We start from the raw sequence: 24645 nt of genomic DNA on the forward strand, positions 1-24645 counted from the left end.
CCTGACTCTTTCTACTCACAGCCCTATATGGTAAAATACTCACTGTTGACTGAGTGCACAGGAAATTAATCACCCGCAAACACTCATGCGCAAAAACAAGAACATACAGTGCATTATAATAATAGTATCATTCACTATTTTTGTTGGGGTTAAAATCCACTGAAAACTCTTGTTTGGAGTTGATGGAATGTGGGACAGTCTAATAAGTCCAGCGGATAGGTGAAATAATTGTTCCATTTGATGATACAAGTATCAAACTTGGTACACTAATACAAGATACCTTAAGGAACATTTTAAAGATTTGAGGCAGTCTGGAAAGCCGGTCAGTCAAGCAGGGTGACCATTTCAATAAAATGGTTGCCATACGGATTTCTTGCTCGAAGAAAATAGGGTCAAATCATTACAAACAATATCAAAATGACTTTGAAATGTTCTCTACCTACTAAATAAACACCAAAGATAATATAGACAATTCTGATCATAAAGTACTCTTATGACCTTCATGGGGGTCATATTGAAGTAATTTTGACCATAGTCCAGCAGCTACGGGATCTTTTGGGGGGACTTTGTGATAGAGCCACCAAATTTCACATAAAGCTAGGGCATGTCTAAATGCATATTTTTGGCTATAGCACAATTGCAGAATTTGTCCATTACCCCCCTGGCGCTGAAAAATAGGCCAAGAAAGGTAACTCGTTGGATAGATGTCACCAGGGGTACTCCGCTCCGGTCAGAGAGCAAGCGAACAAACTTACTCTTAACTTGGACACAGCTTTTTTATTTTTATTAAGGTGTGAAGGAGCCTATCAGGGAAGTCCTGATAATTAGTGACAAGTGTGTGGCATTAATAGAGAGTCAACAGGTGAAATCAACTTGTTTAATCAAGTTCATCTCAGTAGAATGCTGATCCACTCTGAGGGCTTTTGTACAGTCGCCAACCAGCTGCATGGGGCCATATCGTACTAGATTCACCTGGCCATATCTTCATAAATAATTGGTACATACAACCCAATGATGACTTAAAATGTTTGAGGGGGTATGGAAAACACATTGAAATGGCCCACAGATGCCATATATACGTATTGAGACTTTAGTAGAAAAGTGGTGAAAACGTGTGACAACTGACTGTTTTTGTAAATGTTTTCATGGCAAGTTCCAATATGTTTTTTGGAAGTTCCAACATGTAAACACTCTAAAACATTATATTGGTGTTCCCTAAAGTCAACTGATTGTAATGATATATAATATGATATTCTGTTTTATGTCAATTTGAAGAAATGTGAAACCTGCCCTGTGCATGTCACTTTAGGTAAAATCCCATATGAATGCATTATGTCCATCAGAGAGACAGATAACTCATTATGATGAGCACAATAAAATTACCCAAGTATGCCTTATGTATGTGTCCTTTAAGTACACTTTATGCAGAAATGTGGTGGAAATGTCCCCTAAAATTACTTTTCTGTCATTTGAATTGGCCATAACTTCCTAAGTAAGTGGCATATTAAGCCCAATGATGGCTTAAAATGTTCAAGGTAGCGTGGAAAATACAATCAAATGGATCATGTATGTTTTTTTAAGATGTTTTTGAAAATACGGAAAATAAATTGCCCAAAATGCTGTCCAAATCACAGATTTTTGTTGATATTTTGATCCTTTGATTAAGAGGATCACATTTCAGCATGCTCCTAATAATTTCAAAGTAGTGTGTGATATCTGTGGATTAGAATGGTATATAACATGTACCAAAACAGTGCTTGCATAATAAGTAATGGCAGTATCGTGTCCCATACATCAAGGTAGAGTTCAATTGGAATGGCTTCATGTCCATGGTTTCATTTTCAACATTCTAAGTACAGGAAAGTAAATACTTGGAAGGTTTCTTGTCACATTTCTTGAAATTGAAAAAATACACTCTCATATTTTATATCATTGTAATTAGTCAACTTTAAGGAACACCCATTTTACCATTTTAAGTGTTTTAATGTAAAATACAGAAAATGAGAACGAAAGTACGTTTTTTTTATATATTTAAAATATTTAAAATCTACATATACACTGAGTGTACAAAACATTAGGAACACCTTCCTAATATTGAGTTGCACCCCCTTTTGCCCTCAGAACAGGCTTAATTTGTTGGGGCATGGACTCTACAAGGTGTTGAAATGTTCCACAGGGATGCTGGCACATGTTGACTCCAAAGCTTCCCACAGTTGTGTCAAGTTGGCTGGATGTCCTTTAGGTGGTGGACCATTCTTGATACACACGGGAAACTCTTGAGTGTGAAAAACCCAGCAGCATTGCAGTTTTTGACACACTCAAACTGGTGCACCTGGCATTTACTACCATACCCCATTCAAAGGCACTTAAATATTTTGTCTTGCCCATTCACCCTCTGAATGGTACACATACACAATCCAGGTCTCAGTTGTCTGAAGGCTTAAAAATCCTTATTTAACCCATCTCTTCATCTACACTGTCTGAATCGGATTTAACAAGTGACATCAATAAGGGATCATAGCTGCACCTTTATTCACCTGGTCAGTCAATGTCATGGAAAAAGCAGGTGTTCCTAGTGGTCAATTGTACATTCAGTGTATATGACATATTTGGGCCATTTTATTGTGTTCTTGTGACCCCCTCAAACATTTTAAGCCATCATTGGGCTGTATGTACCAATTATTCATGGAGATATGGCCATGTAATTCCGGTCCAATATGGCCCTATGGAGCTTGTTGGTGGTCATTTTGGAAAACTGAGTATATTCACAGGTGTGGTGCTCCCGGAGCGCACCGGAACAATGAATCAATGTCCTGTAAGATCACTTAATGAATGATTAATTAGTATTCTGCATAACAGCCTGAATATAATAGAATAATCTAACGTTACTGTAAAAACAAAACCCCCCCCCCCATGAGATTTAAGAATGATTGTACTGAAAGGTCACGTTTTTTTCTCATGATATGGCCAAAACTAAACAGCGCGTGCCATAGGATAAATATTCTCTGATGGAAGCAATACAGGTAGGCTAGTCTGCAGCTTGTTAATATCATCTCCTCTGAAATCCGCTCAAAGAGTATTTACTCACATAACTCAAGAAGATCTAAATACATATTCTCATGAAACTGAGTGGGGTAAAATGGTTATGATTGGCATTCAGATGCAGATTGGACATTTTACCCGTAAAATAAGAAGAATTATTATTCACAATTGACAAGGATGGCCTATTTTGAAATTAGATAGGCCTAATTTGGTGTATGAGGGTATTAAAAATACAAACATTTATTCATGCAATGTCTGAATAGGCAGGCGTGGCATTTGGATGATGCGTTTTATGCATATAAAATGATATTATTCAACAGACTACGGTGCAAACGTTGATTGGCAGCCAGGGGGGTAATAGACAAAATCTGTGATGGCACTATATATAAAAAAAAATACTTCTTTAGACATACCCCAACTGTGTGTGAAATTTGGTGGCTCTATCACAAAGTCCAAAAATGTTTCCCCATAGCCGCTGGACTATGGTCAAAATGACCTCAATTTGACCCCCATAAAGGTCTTAAGAGTATTTTATGATCATAACTATTGTCTATGTTACCTGTGGGATTTATTTAGTTGGTATATAACATTACAAAGTCGTTTGGATATTGTTTGGAATGATTTTTCTTCTTACAGGAATTGTATTATGTTTACTCCCGAGGCGTCACTACAGACACCCTGGTTCGAATCCAGGCTGTATCACAACCGGCCGTGATTGGGAGTCCCATAGGGCTGCGAACAATTGGCCCATTGTTGCCCGGGTTTGGCCGGTGTAGGCCGTCATTGTAAATAAGAATTTGTTCTTAACTAACTTGCCTAGTTAAATAAAGGCTAAATTAAAAAATAATAATAATAATGGCCTCCCTGGTTGACTGACATGCTTTCCAGACTACCTCCCATGTTTAAAATGTTATTTAAGTTATCTAGTATTAATGTTACCAGGTTTGATACTTGTATCATAAAGTGGAAAGATCTCAGTATATTTGGTAATTATCCTCTGGACTAAATCACCATTTGGGAACATACTGCATAAGATCACTGTCAAACACACAATCAAGCTGAAGAACATATGTACATATGCAATGCGTAAGGCCTACAGGTAACATTAATATTGAAGCCTTGGATATATCTTATATTATATTGACAAGTTCAGTGTATGACCTGCTTAGACACTCAGATTGTTCTTCAGGTTGTTGACAGTATTGAGACAATATTAAGCAGGAATGAAAACAAATATTTTGTTAGTATACCTTTGTAATACACACAAGTCCAGTTGTAATGTGCACCGTTTGGAACTCTAGCGCTAAATAGCATGCTTATTCTGCTCTGCTGGCACAGACCACTTCCTCATTCTGCTTTATGCTTGAGAGGTTCATTAGGCTCTTGAATGTTTTCAAATGTCATCATGTCTTTCATGTGGTTGACCTTGAACATTACTGACCAATTCATCAGACTTGTAAATGCCACACTCCTCAGTGCAGGGAAAAAATAAAAATGTACATGACGTTTTAAATGTTCTATCTAATTCAGCATCTGCAGGTGCAATGTACTGTATCGGTAGCTAGCTATAGAAAGGTATAATGGCATTTTTCCAATGGTCAATAATTGAAGTGTTGCCTATGAAAAAGCCAGTCATGCTGTAGGGAGATGACCTTTCTTTATAAACTCTGTCTACTGACGGTTTCACATCTTATTAGTCTGTGTGCAACTTGAGCAGGATCAAGAAATTAATAACTATTTTGCTGGGGTCATTGATCCATGCAGAGGAGTTGAGTTATAGTTTAATTAAATAGCGAATCCAGCAAGAAAGAGATGCTGGACATATTGTTGAGTGAGTATGAGAGGGAGAAGAAAAGAAAGAAAGAGAGAACATTTGTTGCCTCAAGTATGTGATGTATATCTAGGAGACTAGAGTTGCTCCAAAGTAGACATGTGACATTGACATGTAACATTCAGAGGGGTTTCTGGGAAGAATAGCCTCTTCTGAATTAGATCGTCAAACTGTACTCCACCTTCATCACTTCCTCTTCTGTTTCTGTCTTTGTTTGAGCTCTTTGGAACAGCACTTCTGCAATTCTGTAACCAGACAACAGTTGAGAAACTATCCTACATTTTTTGAAGTAAATGAAACTACACAATCATATTCCTCACTTCCTTGGCCACGATGACAGATCATCTGATTGACAATTATATTTTGTACTAGTGGAAAATAGCATTTCCATCATTTCCCAAATTAAGTCATTTGAGTGTGTATATGACAGGGATGACAGAGAGAGAGGAATGTTTGGTCTGCGGGACAGAACAGTGACCTGAACAGCCAGTGCAATCACAGCACTGAGGAGACAGATAGAGGCATCAACTTGGATGGAGTGGATGGAGTGCAGCTCAGCTTATTAGGCCCTGACAATGGCCGCACTGTGCCAATGCTGGAGTGGCACACAGGGGCATTGAGAGTTGACCCATTCACACTCACATTCCCTCTCCCATTCACACAGGCTGAAAGGGCCCCCCATACCCCCCTTGCTTGCCCCAATTTTTCTCCTCCCTAAACTCACCCCCCTCCCCAACCAGAATAACCATATCAGTCCACATGAACCGTATTCCATACTCCCAGCCCACCACTCCCCCTTACTCCCCTTCCCCCTCTTGCGCCTGAGGAGACGAGATATAAGAGAGTGATGAGATCATCTGCACAGCAGGGGTTGGTTAAATATCCCGTAAATACACAATCCAGCCGTGCTAGTCACTTTGTTAGCTCATGTTGTGATATTTGGATAAGTGACTGGGGGAGTCCTTTATCTTTGAATCCAGGGAGGGACATTGATAATGTCAACTGCTGCAGTGAATAATGCAGTTCAATGACATTTCAGTGATAATGGCAAGATGTTAAAACAGACACCATACTCTTTACATTTTTTTGTTTTTGTTTTGTCAAACCTGATATCTGGTTTGAATTATATATTTTGACAAAGACAACAAAAGAACAACAGAAAAAGCCTCCCTCTCAGAGTGGAAGAACATTGCTGGGATAAGATGGATCACACAGGCATTCAAACACACTCACTGACGTAGACACAGACACACAAACAAGCACATGACTATGCAGTGATGTGTGGGATATGAAATATGCTGGATATGGGAGGCTTCTGGAATGCAGGAAGGAGTATCGCTGGCAGGAACTTCCTTGTGAATCCCAGAGTGAACAATACTTCTAGAACTCGCATACTCACTTATTAAGCAACTCTCCCTCACTCTAATACACAGAGGAGGCTGGTGGGAGGGACTATAGGAGGATGGGCTCATTGTAATGGCTGGAATGAAATAAATGGTAGAGTATCAAACACATATAGCTCCTCACACCAGCCGCCACTGATGTACTTACTCCCGCCCTCTCTCCCGCTCTTTCTCTCTCTCTCTAGCTTACATGCATGCTGCCACAGCACAGGGAAGAAAAGCTGGCTTTACCTTTGGCCTAGCTGTGGAGCTGTCAGAACATGCACACAGCAGAATACCACCCTGCATACCACTGCTGGCTTGCATCTGAAGCTAAGCAGGGTTGGTCCTGGTCAGTCCCTGGATGGGAGACCAGATGCTGCTGGAAGTGGTGTTGGAGGGCCAGTAGGAGGCACTCCTTCCTCTGGTCTAAAAAAATATAATATCCCAATGCCCCAGGGCAGTGATTGGGGACACTGCCCTGTGTAGGGTGCTGTCTTTCGGATGGGACGTTAAACGGGTGTCCTGACTCTCTGAGGTCATTAAAGATCCCATGGCACTTATCGTAAAGAGTAGGGGTGTTAACCCCGGTGTCCTGGCTAAATTCCCAATCTGGCCCTCAAACCATCATGGTCACCTAATAATCCCCAGTTTACAATTGGCTCTTTCATCCCCCTCCTCTCCCCTGTATCTATTCCCCAGGTCGTTGCTGCAAATGAGAACGTGTTCTCAGTCAACTTACCTGGTAAAATAAATATGCACATATGATACCGTAAACAGGCTAGCAGGTAAGTATGTTTGCCTGTTTGCCTGTGAGCATGATCGTCTCAGGGTAAATTACCTGAAAGAGTCAGAAAGGAGTCTGTCTAGCAGTGTGACAAGGATGCAAATTAACCCCCTAAAGTCATTAATCTAATTAATATGGTCCCCTAAGACACCACACAACACCATTTTACCCATCCTCCACTCAGCTCCAACTGGGCTAAGTCACACACACACACACATACAGTAGTACATCCCACACTAGATCTCCCTAACAGAACACACACACGTGAGCACACACGGCACACACATGAACATACACACACGCCGTACACACACATCTACTTAAAAGCAAATGCAATAAATAACAGTTTAAAATGTAATCTCCCCCTGCATCCTCAATTATTGGAGTCTGTAGGCCTTACTGTGACAATACTGAAACCTGACAAGATGGCGCCGGAGAACAAGGCTGACGTTTTACGTATTCCTAACCAATTGTTTTTTTGTTTGTTTTTTGCATTGTTTGTAACTTATTATGTAACTAATTTTGTACATAATGTTGCTTCTACCGTCTCTTATGACCGAAAATAACTTCTGGGCATCAGAACTACGATTACTAACCACGGACTGACGGAATCCTTTTTTTCCTTTAATGAGTCCGACAAGCCCGACGTGAATGATATACTGCTTCCCCAGGAACAGGCCCAGATCCCCGTCATTTGCGTGAAGAGAAGGCGGAGAAAAAGTGGCCAGAGGGCGGGCTGCCATCTGAGAATTTGTAGGCAATCGAATAAACCCTTCCATCCTTCCATTCTGCTAAAAAACATACAATCTTTGGAAAATAAAATTGATGAAGATTAAACAATCAACGGGACATTCAAAACTGTAATATCTTAAGCTTCACGGAGTCGCGGCTGAATGACAACATTATCATCATACAGCTGGCTGGTTATATGCTGTATCAGCAGGACAGAACAGCGCATCTGGTAAGTCAAGGGGCGGCGGACTTCGTATTTTTGTAAATAACAGCTGGTGCACGATATCTAAGGAAGTCTCAAGGTTTTGCTCGCCTGAGGTAGAGTATCTCATGATAAGCTCTAGACCACACTATCTACCTAGAGTTTTCATCTGTATTTTTCGTAGCTGTCTACATACCACAATAGACTGATGCTGGCACTAAAACCGCACTGAATGAGCTGTATCCGCCATAAGCAAACAGGAAAACGCTCACCCAGAGGTGGCGTTCCTAGTAGCCGGGAACATTAATGCAGGGAAACTTAAATCCATCTTTCCGAATTTCTATCAGCATGTTAAATGTGCAACCAGAGGGAAAAACTCTGGACCACCTTTACTCCACACACAGAGACGTATATAAAGCTCTCCCTCGCCCTCCATTTGGCAAATATGACGATAATTCTATCCTCTTGATTCCTGCTTACAAACAAAAATTATAGCAGGAAGCACCAGTGACTCGATCAATAAAAAAGTGGTCAGATGAAGCAGATGCTAAGCTACAAGACTGTTTTGCTAGCACAGACTGGAATATGTTCCGGGATTCCTCCGATGGCATTGAGTAGTACACCACATCAGTCATTGGCTTCATCAATAAGTGCATCGATGACGTCGTCCCCACAGTGACCGTACGTACATACCCCAACCAGAAGCCATGGATTACAGGCAACATCCGCACGGAGCTAATGGCTAGAGCTGCCGCTTTCAAGGAGCAGGACTCAAACCCGGAAGCTTATAAGAAATCCCACTATGCCCTCCGATGAACCATCAAACAGGCAAAACGTCAATACAGGATTTAGATCGAATTGTACTACACCGGCTCTGACGCTCGTCGGATGTGGCAGGGCTTGCAAACTATTACAGACTACAAAGGGAAGTACAGCCGCGGGCTGCCCAGTGACACGAGCCTACCAGATGAGCTACACTACTTCTATGCTCGCGTCCAGGCAAATAATACTGAAACATGCATGAGAGCACCAGCTGTTACGGAAGACTGTGTGATCATGCTCTCCGCAGCCAATGTGAGTAAGACCTTTAAACAGGTCAACATTCACAAGGCCGCAGGGCCAGATGGATTACCAGGACGTGTACTCCGAGCATGCGCTGACCAACTGGCAAGTGTCTTCACTGACATTTTCAACCTCTCCCTGTCCGAGTCTGTAATACCAACATGTTTTAAGCAGACCACCTTAGTCCCTGTGCCCAAAAACACTAAGGTAACCTGCCTAAATGACTACCGAACCGTAGCACTCATGTCTGTCATCAGGATGTGCTTTGAAAGGCTGGTCATGGCTCACATCAACACCATTATCCCAGAAACCCTAGACCCACTCCAATGTGCATACTGCCCTAACAAATCCATAGATGATGCAATCTCTATTGCACTCCACACTGCCCTTTCCCACCTGGACAAAAGGAACACCTATGTGAGAATGCTATTCATTGACTACAGCTCAACGTTCAACACCATAGTGCCCTCAAAGCTCATCAATAAGATAAGGACCCTGGGACTAAACACCTCCCTCTGAAACTGGATCCTGGACTTCCTGATGGGCTGCCCCCAGGTGGTAGGGGTAGGTAACAACACATGCGCAGCGCTGATCCTCAACATGGGGGCCCCTCAGGGGTGCGGGCTCAGTCCCCTCCTGTACTACCTGTTCACTCATGACTGCACGGTCAGGCACGACTCCAACACCATCATTAAGTTTGCCGATATCACAACAGTGCTAGGCCTGATCACCGACAACGATGAGACAGCCTATAGGGAGGAGGTCAGAGACCTGACCGTGTGGTGCCAGAACAACAACCTCTCTCTCAATGTGATCAAGACAAAGGAGATTATTGTGGACTACAGGAAAAAGAGGACCGAGAACACCTCCATTCTCATTGAACGGGCTGTAGTGGACCAGGTTGAGAGCTTCAAGTTCCTTGGTGTCCACATCACCAACAAACTAACATGGTCCAAGCACAACAAGACAGTCGTGAAGAGGGCATGACAAAACCTATTCCCCCTCAGGAGACTGAAAAGATTTGGCATGGGTCCTCAGATCCTCAAAAGGTTCTACAGCTGCACCGGTATGGCAACTGCTCATCCTCCGACCGCAAGGTACTACAGAGAGTATTGCATATGGCCCAGTACATCACAGGGGCCTAGTTTCCTGCCATCCAGGACCTCTACACAAGGCAGTGTCAGAGGAAGGCCCTAAAAATTGTCAAAGATTCCAGCCACCCTTGTCATAGACTGTTCTCTCTGCTACCGCACGGCAAGCGGTACCTGAGCGCCAAGTCTAGGTCCAAGAGGCTTCTAAACAGCTTCTACCCCTAAGCCAAAAGACTCCTGAACGTCTAATCAAATGGCTACCCAGACTTTTTGCATTGCCCCCCCCCCCCCCCCCCCCTCTTTTACACCGCTGTTACTCTTTGTTGTTATCATCTATGCATAGACACTTTAATAACTTTAACTAGATGTACATATTACCTCAACTAACCGGAGCCCTGCCACATGGACTCTGTACCGGTACCCCCCTGTGTATAGTCTCGCTATTGTTACTTTACTGCTGCTCTAAAATTACTTGTTACTTTTATTTCTTATTCTTACTCATATTTTTTTTAAACTGCGTTGTTGGTTAGGGGCTCGTACACATGTTGTATTCGGCGCATGTGACTAGTACAATTTGATTTGAATCGTTATCTTAACCTGACTACAGCTTCTTCCAGAACTCTGTAATCTATTAGTCTCTCAGTCCCCTGCTCTCCCTCCTCCTTTATCACTCAGGCCCCATGTCTGGACCTGAACCAGTTTTGCTGGAGGCTATTAAGGCTGCGTTTACACAGGCAGAACAATTCTGATATTTTTTTCACTAATTGGTATTTCGACCAATCATATCAGCTCTGAAAAAGATTTTATGTGTAAAGATCTGATGTGATTGGTCAAAAGACCAATTAGTGGAAAAAAGATCAGAACTGGGCTGCCCGTGTAAACGCAGCCAAATTGACCTGAGATAAACAACATTCAACGCTCAAACTACACAAACAAACATTAGCATTCAAATTACACATAGGGTTAAGCCTATGTCTTACTCCCCTCTATCGTTTTCTTACCTATTACAAACTAAACTACAAGTCATAAAAGCAGACTGCTAGAGGTTTATAGATTACTAGATTAAGTAATTAGGCAGTCGAGTTCACATCTGTTGAACAAAACTACCGGCAGAGAGGGGGAAAGGCGGAAGCGATGGGGGTGGTGAGAGAGCCTAGTGGCAAAAAGAAAGTGGTTGGAGAGAGAGAGAAGAGGGGTTAGTCAACAGAGGGATTGAGAGAGTGGGAGTAGGGAGGGGTTCTTATTGACAAGCTTTAGAACAAAACAGCTCACCCTGAGGCTGTGATTGGCTGAAACTTACAGAAGTGGTGACCGTGACAACGCATGCTACTCCCATAAGCCCCCAGAGACATTGGGCGCGTTCGAGCGGATCACTTTTGTCAAGTTGCTGACCGCCTTTCAAAGTGTGTTGCATTATGGGGATCAGAATTGTCCGGCTTGCGCCTACATGTTGTTTGCATGAACTTAACAAAAATCATGTCATCAAAGGTCATGAAGTTTTGACTGCAAGTTTCTACACTTGCTCTTCACTAACTTCATCCTGCAGCATCGCCTGCATTGTGGGAGGCTCTATTGTCCACCGATCATTAGGGTGTTTTTGTTTGACGCACGCAAACGTGACCAAAGACGTGACTGAAACAGGAACCAACTTCGCCGCAATTCATGTATATAGTGGATATGTACAAATGAATGTGATATTTAAGGCTCTCTCACCAATTGATCGTACAATGTACACACATTATTTACAGTGTGTGATATGGGGGTTGGAGATATGTATATTTCGACATTATAAAGAACAACTTTTATAAACAATGGCAACACGGCCATGTTGCACTGAGCCTTGCTGTTGGAAAACCACATCAGTGTCTGACTTTCAGCTGTAGACTTCACTCCTCAAATTTGTCTAGTCGGTTGCTTTCACTTTACCACTCAAACGAGCCCAGTTACTATGTGTACTCTGGACTACGTTGGCACAATGTCAAGAGCTTCCATTACATCACTGCCCCTCTGAGTCTCACCACCACCTCAAAACGAATTTACCTTATTCTCACATCACCCAAAGAGCCCTCCTGTCCATGTAAATGAGAGCTTTAGACACAAACAAAGAGACCAGCGAGCTTGAAAAAACATTTTTTTATTCTGAAATGATTGATCATGTGCCCAAGTTCAGTTTTTAAAAGTCTCCTCAAATCTCCTAGATAACTTTGCTCTCAAGAATAAATCAAAGGTTATAGAAAATAAAAGTAATCTTAAAAAAAACATTCCTTTTTGGGGTTTAATCCAAATAAAAAGAGAGGCTACACTAGAGAAATGACTGCTCCTGGGTTGGGCTGACTGAAAGTGCTACAGCCCTGTCCCATTGGTTTGTGGGCCATAGGCAAATCATAGTCTCACCCCCATGAGTGGAGGATAGCCAATCACAGTGTAGTGTCCACAAACACACACACCTCCCATGATGCCCCTCTCTCCATGGGAGATTAAGGCAGTTAACAGTGGGGTATACCTTGGGGGTGGATTGGGAGATGAGAAAAGCTAGGCAGGAAAGACCTCTATTGCCAAGGATGCATGTTTGGACTACAACCACAGAAGAATACAGTAAAAGCACGATGATGACAAGTCAAATCAGATAGAGGCCCTTGCCCTTGTTCTGACAAACAGTACAGTAATGTGTCTTTTCCAGTTGTAACACAAACACAGCCCCCCAGATTGAGAGAGTTCTTAACGTTGCGCCGCAGCTGAGATGATAGTGAGATGATGCACAGTACAGTAGATAATCATCCATGACCTGACAGGTGAGAGGGCTGAGGATAGGACTATAGCCATATATATGTCTGAGTGTGTCTCAACATGCTTTTTTGTGAGAGTGTGTGTGTTGCTGTGTGTTAATGTGTGTATCTGTGTGTGAGTGTTTGTACATGTGTGTGTGTATATATCCCCCTCTCTCATCCAGGCATGAAGACCCCTCCCTCCCCCAAAAGGTAGCAGCCCCCCCCTGCCCCGCCCTGGTGGACTCTCCTCTACTCTCCCTGGGCGTCATAGTTGGCCCCACCCGCCTTCTTCAGCTCAGTGCGAATGTAGTCCTCCTCCAGCTCACGAGGATCACTGATCATGAACTCCTTGGCAAAGTTCTGAGGGAGACAAACAGAGGAGGAATTTAAGTGAAAAAGTGTTGAAAAGAGATAGACAGGCCTCCTGGGTGGCACAGTGGTCTAGGGCACTGCATCGCAGCGCTAGCTGTGCCACCAGAGATTATGGGTTCGAGCCCTGGCTCTGTCGCAGCCGGGAGGTCCGTGGGGCGACGCACAATTGGCCTAGCGTCGTCCGGGTTAGGGAGGGTTTTGCCGGTAGGGATATCCTTGTCTAACCAAGGTAGCCAGGTGCACAGTGTTTCCTCCGACACATTGGTGCGGCTGGCTTCCGGGTTGGAGGTGTTAAGAAGCAGTGCGGCTTGGTTGTTGTGTTTCGGAGGACGCATGGCTTTCGACCTTCGTCTCTCCCGAGCCCGTACGGGAGTTGTAGTGATGAGACAAGATAGTAATTACTAACAATTGGATACCACGAAATTGGGGAGAAAAAGGGGGTGTAAAAAAAGAAAAAGAAAAGAGATAGACAATCGAAGGTACATCTTTATACTTTATTTGCCATTTAATGTACTGTATTTTAACAGAACATTAATATTTGATATTTGTAAAGGAATCATGTGAGTATGTGTGAGAACAGAGTCCCTAACCTGGACAATATCTTTCACCAATGTCTTGTCAGTGCTGATCTTGGCACGCTGCAGGCCGCTCACGTTTTCCCCTATCCAGGTGATGAGGGTAAACTTGGCACGCTTGCTCATGGCATCACCCGTCGTGATCCGCACAAAGCCAAAGAGACGCACATCATCTGAGAGAGAGAGAGAGAGTCAGAAATTAGACTGACAATCAGACAAGCAGAAACATGCAGAGAGGCTGATGACACCATTTCCATTCCCAGCTGCCTCATGACAGGTAATTACAGTATAGTTGTTAGAGAAATGGATTTGTCTCCATGTCCATGTTGGCAAGGCCTGATTCCTGTGTACTGTGAGTTGATTGAGCTTTGTGAGAGTGTTTCTATGCTGCTGTAAGAAGTATGAATACAGACGGGGAGTTTTGGCTTGTTATGGTGACACTACCTTGGCCATGCACCAAATCCAAAAGTGCGATAAATCTGTGAGTACGAGAGACAGGGGAAGGTATTCAGGTCAACGGACTAAATAAAAAGGGTCTGGAATTGTGAGCAATACCGAGGAGACTGGGGAGGCAGTGATTCTGGGTTCACTCTTTCACGCTCTCTCTCTCACACAAACACACTAAAACACACATTCGCATCACATCTTAGCCCTACATCACCAGCTGCATTGTCTTGGAATAGAGCAGTTTTTTTCTGTATAGTCCAACATACCAAATATGTGCCAAATCACTTCTCTAAATAGATTATAGTAAAGGTAATAACACATTTATGACATGATTCTGCTCTGGTCTGGGCCCTGGCCCTTCCTTACCATTAATAATGCCCCATTGGTTCCCTCTGTACTGATCGGTACCGTCTCGGTGTGATATCTGTGTTTACCTGTACCTTGCTGATAGAGATTTTCCTGGCAGAGCTTCACAAGCAGCATACATCTAAAGGCTTTTGTTGTGCATGAACAATAATCAGTGTTCAAACTGTTATCAGCATAGTTACAAAGGCCATTGTTAGTTTCAACACCTACCCTGCATGTCCCCTACATGTCACATGACTTAGCCATGATCTCCACCAGACCACACACAGGTTTATGCTGTTTCTCTGTATAGCAAACCACAATTTGATGTTTCTAGCACTTAAATTCTTTAAAAAATTCAAATTTTTTGTGCTTATTTTTATATTTGTCACATTGTGGCAGACAAGTAATGAATAAGCATATACCACTGTTGAAAGAAAACACGAATTCTGCTACTCCTGAGTATCAAGGCTGACCTCCCCTGTTGTAAACTTTCTGGTTTGTCATACTAATATCTCTTCCCTCTCTAAGCCATCCATTCTAGTTGTGCTGACAATGCTATTAACACAAGTAGCCAGAAAACTGCTGCACTACTGAAACTATGATGATGTAGCAAAAAGACAAATAGAACGCTTTAGTTTAGCCCTTTAATTGATAAGAAAGACAGATGTTTATTTTAGCACAATATGTCTATCTAAACAACAGATGCAATTACTGAGCCTTCCCATATAAGTATCCACTACTTTTGACTGCAACAGTCTGTGGCCCTCAAATACAGGATGAGACTTTCACAGTTTCTGTTAAAGCAGACTCATCAGAATGTATGAAACTTCTTATACAGTAGGATTAGAGCAACAATATTCACTGGGCAAAGACAAGGTTCAAAGTGAGGAGAGACGATGGTAGTATGGGACAGCCAGAGGTACTATTTGGGTAGTTAGTATAGCAATACATCAGTTCTCCTATTTAAAAAGGGTAATACATCAGTAATAGGCCAAGATCATAATAAATCCGAATTATATCATTGGAATGCATGCCCTGAAACGTAAATAAACCGGAGCAGCCTACAGCCAAGGGCCATACAGCGCACCAGCGCTGGAGTATTTACCCGCCACGCCCAACACTCCATATCTAATTAGGGTGGCGAGAGAGTGTCAGGAAAGGGTGCTGATAGGGTGGTACATTTATACTATGTCCTACATAGTGGGATAAAGACCCTGCGCTGCGCACAAGAAACAGTGGACGCACTTTCAATGTTACTAATATTATAAGGCTTTATATTTCACACTTTTTAACAACCCAGAAAGGCCTACTTCCGTATGAAGTCACGGGACAGATAGGCTATTAAATGGTCGCAGTACTTCTGGATTAAGTAGCCTACTGACGGCCAATAGACAGAGTTTTATAAGATTATTGCTCTGGTAGGCTACAGGGCGTCACAAATCGGAAGTTCCTTCAAACGCTGACATTATTTACTTCTTTACAAGCAACACAATTTCAGATAATATAAGTTTCCAACAACTCAATGAGCCCTACTGACTGACATGGCAACAAGTCGTAAAAATGTGTGTGGTCTATTGATTATTACAGCGCTGTTGCCATTACGCATGACCATTGCGGCAAATTTGAAATAACCGCATAAACGCAAAAATGAATGAAATCCCGGCCTTACCTGTGCACTGACTCTTGAATTCTTCATAATCAGTCCCCTGGCCCGCCGGCACAATCATATGACCCTCATATTTAAACGCGGCCCTAAAAGAACATAAAAGGCACAGTAAATTAATTAATTAAAATGCACTAACCTTACAGTCATCTCAAATGGAGTATTCAGACCCTGTCTGTCAATAAAATCGGTAATAATCCATGACCGTCTACTCCACTAATGCGTGTCCACGTCCATCATCCAACATTTATCGGATGGGATTACAATGTATCTATCTAGTCGAAACCAGGCTGCGTAGGCTATTCGTTCAAAAACCGGTGTGTCAAATGAGGGGCAGACTTGTCAGGTTTTGTGTCAACATATACGTGTCATTACCACTGTATCTCTTGGATAGGCAAAATAAATTAGTCATGCTCCGGTACCCTGATTTATTAGACCAAGAGAGGTAATTTATGGGGAGTAGAGAAACAATTTGAATCAAATGAAACACTGGATGAATGAATGAGAAGTGCGCAGTTTGATTATTCATCCATTGTTATTGATTTTATAAATCCAGACTCAAATTTTTAGGATGCTCTGTAAAATATCAGATTCCCACAACTGCCTATGCCCAACAAATTCACCACACTCACCAGTTTATCTCTGTGTTATCGTCTCTGACGAGGTTATAAGCTTCCCTGCAAGCCTCTTTATCGATTCGTGTTGCCATTTTGGATGGAAGCAAATGGACAGTAGAAATGAGAACGCAGAACTGATATGCTACCAGTAGTCGAAGTGAAAAAAGCGAGGCGAAAAGAAAAATCAAAAAGGAGCAGAACGAGAGTTATACAATAGAGACACCTCTAGTCTGAAATCACCAGCCCCTATTGAGCAGTCGAGTCTGTGCTATTACACGAGGAGCGCGCTGAGCAGGGTGTATCTTTTCTCAATTATCTGAGAAAGAGACTCTTTCCACGACTTGATTCATTTCCTATAGCCAGTTTATGGGCGTTGGTGATGTTTGTCAATCAGGTTGCCGTACTAGTGCGGCGAAGTCCCCAGGCGCAGTATTCACCTCCCAATGGTTAACTGAGGTATTCGGTTAAATTAAATCCACCCTTTTTCTATTGTTGCCGTTTTACTGCGCAATCGTGCCATCTTGTGGTCTGTCAATGTGATCAATGCTGGAGAACAATAGCCCAGCAAACAGTTTCCCAACCAATAACCACAGTGTGATTATAGCCCGAGAGACAATTAAACATTAATTGAAAATAATAAACCATGGAAAGTATAACTAGAAAACACAGAGATTGAGGTCATTTATTTCAAGCTATATGAGGGGACCAAGTGAGAGAGAAGGATAAATAAATAGAGAGATTGTGTGTGTGTGTGTGTGTGTGTGTGTGTGTGTGTGTGTGTGTGTGTGTGTGTGTGTGTGTGTGTGTGTGTGTGTGTGTGTGTGTGTGTGTGTGTGTGTGTGTGTGTGTGTGTGTGTGTGTGTGTGTGTGTGTGTTAGTCATTTCCCAATGGCTGTACCTGCATGACCACATACCCCATGAATTGATGAGCCCAAAATATCTAGAATAAAATCAACATGCAAACTAAAAGTTTCTACACTGAGGGATATGATTGCGTGGAGATACTTTTAGCAGTGCAATGCTCAAACTAACCTTTTAGATCTGTGTCTAATAGCTTTATCTTTTCAGCAGTGCATATTTATGCATGCATCCTAAGTGGGCTCATGCACTCGCCATATGATTGGTTGGATTCACATACAGTCCACGGCTACTTCCTGGATGAGATCATGACTGCAGCTGAACAACAAAATAATACATTTTCAAACTGCTTTTGATCAAGCATGATGTAACAATTGATTATGCTTTTTGCCCTGTTTATCAAAAGTGTTGGAAAAACGTGTCAATATTCAACTGACTGTCTTCCTTTATGTGTATAGTATTCTCTCTGGTATACAATCTGGTTTCCGTTCAGGTTATGGATGTGCCACTGCAACCTTAAACGTCTTAAATTATGTCACCATTGCCCTTGATTCTAAGTAATGTTGTGCTGCTATTTTTATTGACTTTGCCAAAGATTTTGATACGGTAGACGATTCCATTCTTGTGGGCCGGCTAAGGAGTATTGGTGTCTGAGGGGTCTTTGGCTTGGTTTGCTAACTACTTCTCTCAAAGAGTGCAGTGTATAAAGTCAGAACATCTGCTGTCTCAGCCACTGCCTGACACCAAGGGAGCACTCCAAGGCTTGATCCTTGATCCCCATCAACAACATAGCTCAGACAGTAGGAAGCTCTCTCATCCATTTATATGCAGATGATACAGTCTTATACTCAACTGGCCCCTCCCTGGATTTTGTGTTAAATGCTCTACAACAAAACTTTTTTAGTCTCCATCAAGCTTTCTCTGCCCTTAACCTTGTTCACAACACCTACAAAACAAAGGTCATGTGGTTTGGTAAGAAGAATGCCCCTCTCCCCATCAGTGTAATTACTACCTCTGAGGGTTTAGAGCTTGAGGTAGCCACCTCATACAAGTATTTGGGTGTATGGCTAGGTACACTGCCCTTCTCTCAGCACATATCAAAGCTGCAGGCTAAGGATAAATCTAGACTTGGTTTCCTATATCGTAATCGCTCCTCTTTCTCCCGAGCTGCTAACCCTGATTCCGATGACCATTCTACCCATGCTAGATTACAGAGATTTATAGATTTATAATTTATAGATCGGCAGGTAAGGGTGCTCTCGAGCGGCTAGATGTTCTTTACCATTCGGCCATCAGATTTGCCACTAATGCTCCTTATAGGACACATCACTGCACTCTATACTCCTCTGTAAACTGGACATCTCTGTATACCCATCTCATGATCCACTGGTTGATGCTTATTTACAAAACCCTCTTAGGCCTCACTCCCTCTCTATCTAAAATAACTATTGCAGCCCTCATCCTCCACATACAACACCCATTCTGCCAGTCACATTCTGTTAAAGGTCCCCAAAGCACACACATTCCTGGGTCGTTCCTCTTTTCAGTTTGCTGCAGCTAGTGACCGGAACGAGCTGCAAAAAACACTCAAACTGGACAGTTTTATCATTCAAAGACTCAATCATAGACACTCTTACTGACAGTTGTGGCTGCGTGATGTATTGTTGTCTCTACCTTCTTGCCCTTTGTGCTGTTGTCTGTGCCCAATAATGTTTGTACCATGTTTTGTGCTGCTACCATGTTGTGCTGCTGCCATGTTGTGTTGCTTCCATGTTGTTGTCATGTGGTGTTGCTGCCATGCTATGTTGTTGTCTTAGGTCTCTCTTTACGTAGTGTTGTGGTCTCTCTTGTTGTCATGTGTGTTTTGTCCTATATTTGTATTTTTAATACCAGCCCCAGTCCCCGCAGGAGGCCTTTTGTCTTTTGGTAGGCCGTCATTGTAAATAAGAATTTGTTCTGAACTGACTTGCCTAGTTAAAAAAAGGTTAAATAAATAAAAAAAATATTACAAAAAATGCTGTGGTAAATTCAAAATCTGTGGTTTAATTCTCACACGATCAATATCGCTGTCGAACATAATAGCGTCTCGTGTAGATCGTTGCTAGTCTACTGACTGTAGCCTACTGCTTGATAGATCTCAAAGTTGCTATTGAATAGCTGCTACAATGTAGCTGTAACAAGAAGCCAATATAATCTTCCAGTGTCCTCCCCTGAGAGGTCAAAGTGAGGTGATACATTGTGGCATGATGTCATTGTCAAATTTTCAGTTCAGCTCAAGTCCAAGTTATGCAGTGGTGGAAAAAGTACCCAAACATCATACTCGAGTAAAAGTAAAGATACCTTAATTGAAAATGATTTAATTAAAAGTGAAAGTTAGCCAGCAAAATACTACTTAATTAAGTCTACAAGTATTTGGTTTGAAACATACATAAGTATCAAAAGTAAAAGTAATTGCAAAAATATACTTAAGTATCAAAAGTAAAACTATAAATAATTTCAAATTGCTTATATTAGGCAAACCAGACAGCACAATTTTCTTTTTAAATTTACGGATCGCCAAGAGCACACTCCAACACTCAGACATAATTAACAAACGATACATTTGTGTTAGTGAGTCGGACAGAAACGAGGCAGTAGGGATGATCAGGATTGTTCCCTTGATAAGTGCGTGAATTGGATGATTTTCCTGTCCTGCTAAGCATTCAAAATTTAACGAGTGTCATGGAAAATGTATGGAATAAAAAGTACATTATTTTCTTTAGGAATGTAGTGAAGTAAAAGTAAAAGTTGTTAAACATATAAATAGTAAAGTACGGGGCCAGGTTGCATAAAACATCTTAAGTTAATTTCCCCCTTATCTTTTCCCTTAGTTTTCTTAACTTTAAGTCAGTTGCACAAAACATTTTAAGGTGAATTTCCCCCTTAAATTAAGTGAAAAAGTTAAGGGTGCCAATGAGGTCCCTTAACTGCTTCATTCAGTATGGATATCAATGTAAACAGCATTTGTGGAGATGAATGTTGCTTTCATCTGCTCTGGTTAGCTACAAAAGGAAAACATCAACCAGCTAGCTACTTAGCTAAACAATGGAAGGTGCACAATCTATGGCTACAAAGCCATTTGGCTAGTTAGCTATAGCTACTCTGTAAAGTAGCTTGACTTAACTAGACAGTAAAATAAACAAGTTGAGAAAAAAGTAAGTACAAGAAATGTGGATTATTATCTTCTGAAGCAATTTGGTTATCTGTCTTGATTGTATGAGTTCTATTTTGCTATCTCCCAAAATAAAAGCAATCTCTTTGATGAGAAGTTTAGTCAGTGAATCAGGCCGTCTCCATGGTAACTATAAACTCTTTCTGCCTTACATGCCTTCAAACTACCATAAAACCCTTAAGTATGCCCTTACCTAAGGAAACATTTGATAGGCTCTATGTAACGGCCTTAAACACAATTCCCCTAGGTAAGGGACATTAATTCCTTAAGGTAAACACTTAAGATGTTTTATGCAACTGGGCCCAGATACCCCCAAAAACTACTTAAGTGGTGCTTTAAAGTTTTTTTACTTAAGTACTTTCACCACTGAAATTATGTAGCTCACTAGCCCAAGATGTACCCTTAAGGAGCCTATGGTTACTCCTTAAGGTCCATGGACCTTCTGTTATTTTCAGAGGTAGACTTGCTCTGCCAGCCAAAACAGCCAAATACTCCATCTCAACATGAATTGATTCTCAATTGTGATACGGTTCTAGAAACATAAAGCCCTTTACTTTCATATCCCATCAAAATAATTTAAAAAATTCAAAAATATACACTTATTGTACACTGTTTTAACCGGTTTTGCAGCCGACAGTATTTTTCAGTGTCAACATGTTTCTGGCGGCCTTCTTCAGGTGTTCGGAGCATGCTGGATAGCTAATTAGCACAGGTGGCCCCTCTGTCTTCTGTAAATGTGCTGTAACATGGATACATGGCCTTGTGGGAACACTAACCCTAACCGTATAAAGGTGTGCATTCATTTAACCTTTAGTTTTTTTGTTTTTTTTCTCGCTGATATGAAAGGTAAGGTCCTTATGCTTCCAAAACCGTACCGGAAGTGATGCGTGTTAATGTTCAGACTAAGCGTCGGGGCTCGTAATACTACTTACCCATGCAGAAGACGCCTTTGTCCGGTGACTTATGTGTAATGTAATGGAACTGAGAACCATGATCAAGGGCTAGTAGCCCACTTATGATTTCGCTGAATTCTATCATACAAATTCCACTGTCCTTTAGATTGTGTTGGATTGAGAGCACACAATGGATGATGGAAGACAAAGCCGTGTTTCACGGCCTCAACGGATTAGTGAGTCATCCAAGGTTAGTAGCATGATGTGACCTATCTAGCTACAGTATTAGTTTTGTCTTACCTGACTAACTTACTTCAAGTATCACTTGTAATGTAATATTATCTGTTGCTCTGTGTCTCAGGTCTACTGTTGGGCGGAGCAAGCTGACTTCCTCCTGCAGGGTCTGAATGAACAGCGGCAGCGCAGCCAGCTGTGTGACATGGTGCTGGTGGCTGATGAGCAGCGTATCCCAGCCCACTGCGCCCTACTGGCCGTCTCAAGCCCTTCCTTCCAGGCTATATTCACCCTGGGAATGAGGGAGGAGCGACAGGCAGAGGTGGAGTTGGTGGGGGCCTCCTTTAGGCTGTGGTGGACTTCCTCTACAGTGGGGAGCTGCTGCTGGATGGAGGAAACATTGAACTGGAGATGGACCACCTGCTGCAGGTGTGGAGGGCAGTGGACTTCTGCTGCCAGTACCTGGAGAAAGAGGAGAACTACCTGTAACTGCAGGAGCTGGCTCTGCTCTACAGCCTGGAGAGACTAGATGCCTGCATCGACCACTTCATCCTGGAACGCTTCGCCACCCTCCCCTTCACCCCAGGCTTCCTGAGTGATGTCTGGCTGCCCAAGCTCCTACCTGGCCAGCAGGCAGGTCCAGCAAGATAGTGAGCAGGCTCTGCTCCAGGCTTCTCTCCAGTGGCTGAGCCACATGCCATACCGCCCTGCACACGCCCGCCAGCTCCTCTCTCACATCCGCGTCCTCCCTGCTGTATGGGCTCTGCTGCCCCTGGAGGCCAGCTGTGAGGTGTTGATGGAGGAGGCTCTGAACTACCACACAAGGGCCCGTGCCTAACCCGTTTTGCAGACAGGCGGCGGGGAGGGGAGGAGCAGTTCCTACTTGTGGGTGGGGAGGTGTCAGACCATGGGGGAGGAGCTGACTGCAGATGTTCGCTGGCTAGATTTAGACTCTGGTGGGTGGATGGTGGAGACCCAGATCCCAGCCCAGAGGAGCCACCACCGTGTCACTGTACTGGGGGAGTTCATCATGCAACTCATCACAAGTTAATGGAGGTGATGCTGCCAGGAACCTGCTGTACTGCTCAAAACCCAGAGACAACCAGTTGATCAATGTAAAGCTCTGCTCTTACACTGCAACCCAACCTAACATTTTCAATTATGTTTAATCTCTTCTCTAGAGTGCCCCAATGAACCAGTGACGTGTGGATTTCTACCTGGGAGCCATTAGGGAATGTCTGATTGCTGTTGGAGGGCATAATAATAACGGGCTCTGTTGTCAGTGGAGATTTACAGCCCTACAGACAACTGCTGTACATATGTAGCAGGACTGCCCAAGGGAGAATTCAACTCACCCTGACTCACAGTCACACTACTCCTCAATGGTCTCCCAAAGCGTCACCTGTACTCCTGTCTCTGACTTGCCCCTGTTAAGCAGCAAGACAACAGAGTAAGGAGAACAACACTCTGCCTAAGGGGTAGCTCTCTGTTGTCACGGTTCCCAATACACATACTATAACTATTGTGCCTCTTTGCCTGGCAGGCTGGCACAGCTCACATCAAAGCCCTTTCTCTCACTTGTCCCTCTCTACTCCATCTCTCTGCAGATTCACCTATGGCAATGCAGGCACATCTCATAAAGGATTGGTCTACATCTCAGGCGGCCATGTCTACCAGATCGAGCCGTACCGGCGAGTTGTGTTGAGCTATGACCCCAGAGGAGGAGACGTCTGGGTGGAGCGTCAGGCCATGTCATCTGCACGAGGGTGGCACTGCATGACATCACTTCACCACCTCATCTATATAATTGGGGGCAGCAATGACCACGAGGAGAGCATTGAGTACTTTGACATCCTGGTGGTGGAGGCCTTTGACCCCCAGAGTGAACAATTGATCTGTATAGCCCCCCTCCTCCAGCCTAACAGTGAGGCGGTCTGGGGGGGTAAGATCTTTAACAAAATATATATTTGACCCTTATTTTACCAGGTAAGTTGACTGAGAACACATTCTCATTTACAGCAACGTCCTGGGGAATAGTTACAGGGGAGAGGAGGGGGGATGAACGAGACAATCTACATGCTGGGGGGCTACAGCTGGGAGAGCATGGTTTTCTCACAGGTCACACAGGGGTTTGACCCTGAAAATGCCAGTGGGTGCGGGACCCAGACCTTCCCAAAAACATTACAGGCAGAGGAAAAGAGCTGTGTAGCTGCCAATGGAACACAGTGGATGACAGAACGACCTATACCATATCACATCATCTCTAAAAGCACAAAAGCTCACAAAAGGACTAGTTTGTTTCAGCTCATTTGTAAAGACTTCCAACATGCTTAACATTGGGGACTATGTGAAAAAGTTTTACTTTGATGTGCTTCGTATTACAATTGAAGCATAATCTATACTGAACAAAAATGTAAATGCTCATGTAACAATTTCAAGGATTTTACTGAGTTAGAGTTCATAGAAAGAAATCAGTCAATTGAAATAAATTCATTAGGTCCTAATCTATGGATTTCAAATGACTGGCAGG

General features: G+C 42.8%; 1 protein-coding gene and 1 pseudogene across 1 annotated transcript; one reads left to right on the forward strand and one right to left on the reverse strand.

The window, feature by feature from the left end:
• Positions 1-12247: 12247 nt before the first annotated feature.
• On the reverse strand, positions 12248-17426 carry LOC129867144 (coactosin-like protein). Its single transcript, XM_055940350.1, has 4 exons — positions 16935-17426; positions 16309-16391; positions 13860-14017; positions 12248-13257 (listed from the first exon to the last, which is right to left on the reverse strand). The coding sequence occupies exons 1-4, from the start codon at positions 17009-17011 to the stop codon at positions 13147-13149; spliced, it is 429 nt and encodes a 142-aa protein (XP_055796325.1). The 5' UTR covers positions 17012-17426; the 3' UTR covers positions 12248-13146.
• Positions 17427-22078: 4652 nt separating this feature from the next.
• On the forward strand, positions 22079-24086 carry LOC129866541 (kelch-like protein 36; annotated as a pseudogene).
• Positions 24087-24645: the final 559 nt, after the last annotated feature.

Source organism: Salvelinus fontinalis, chromosome 12 (assembly GCF_029448725.1).
Source record: "Salvelinus fontinalis isolate EN_2023a chromosome 12, ASM2944872v1, whole genome shotgun sequence".
Lineage (NCBI taxonomy): Eukaryota > Metazoa > Chordata > Actinopteri > Salmoniformes > Salmonidae > Salvelinus > Salvelinus fontinalis.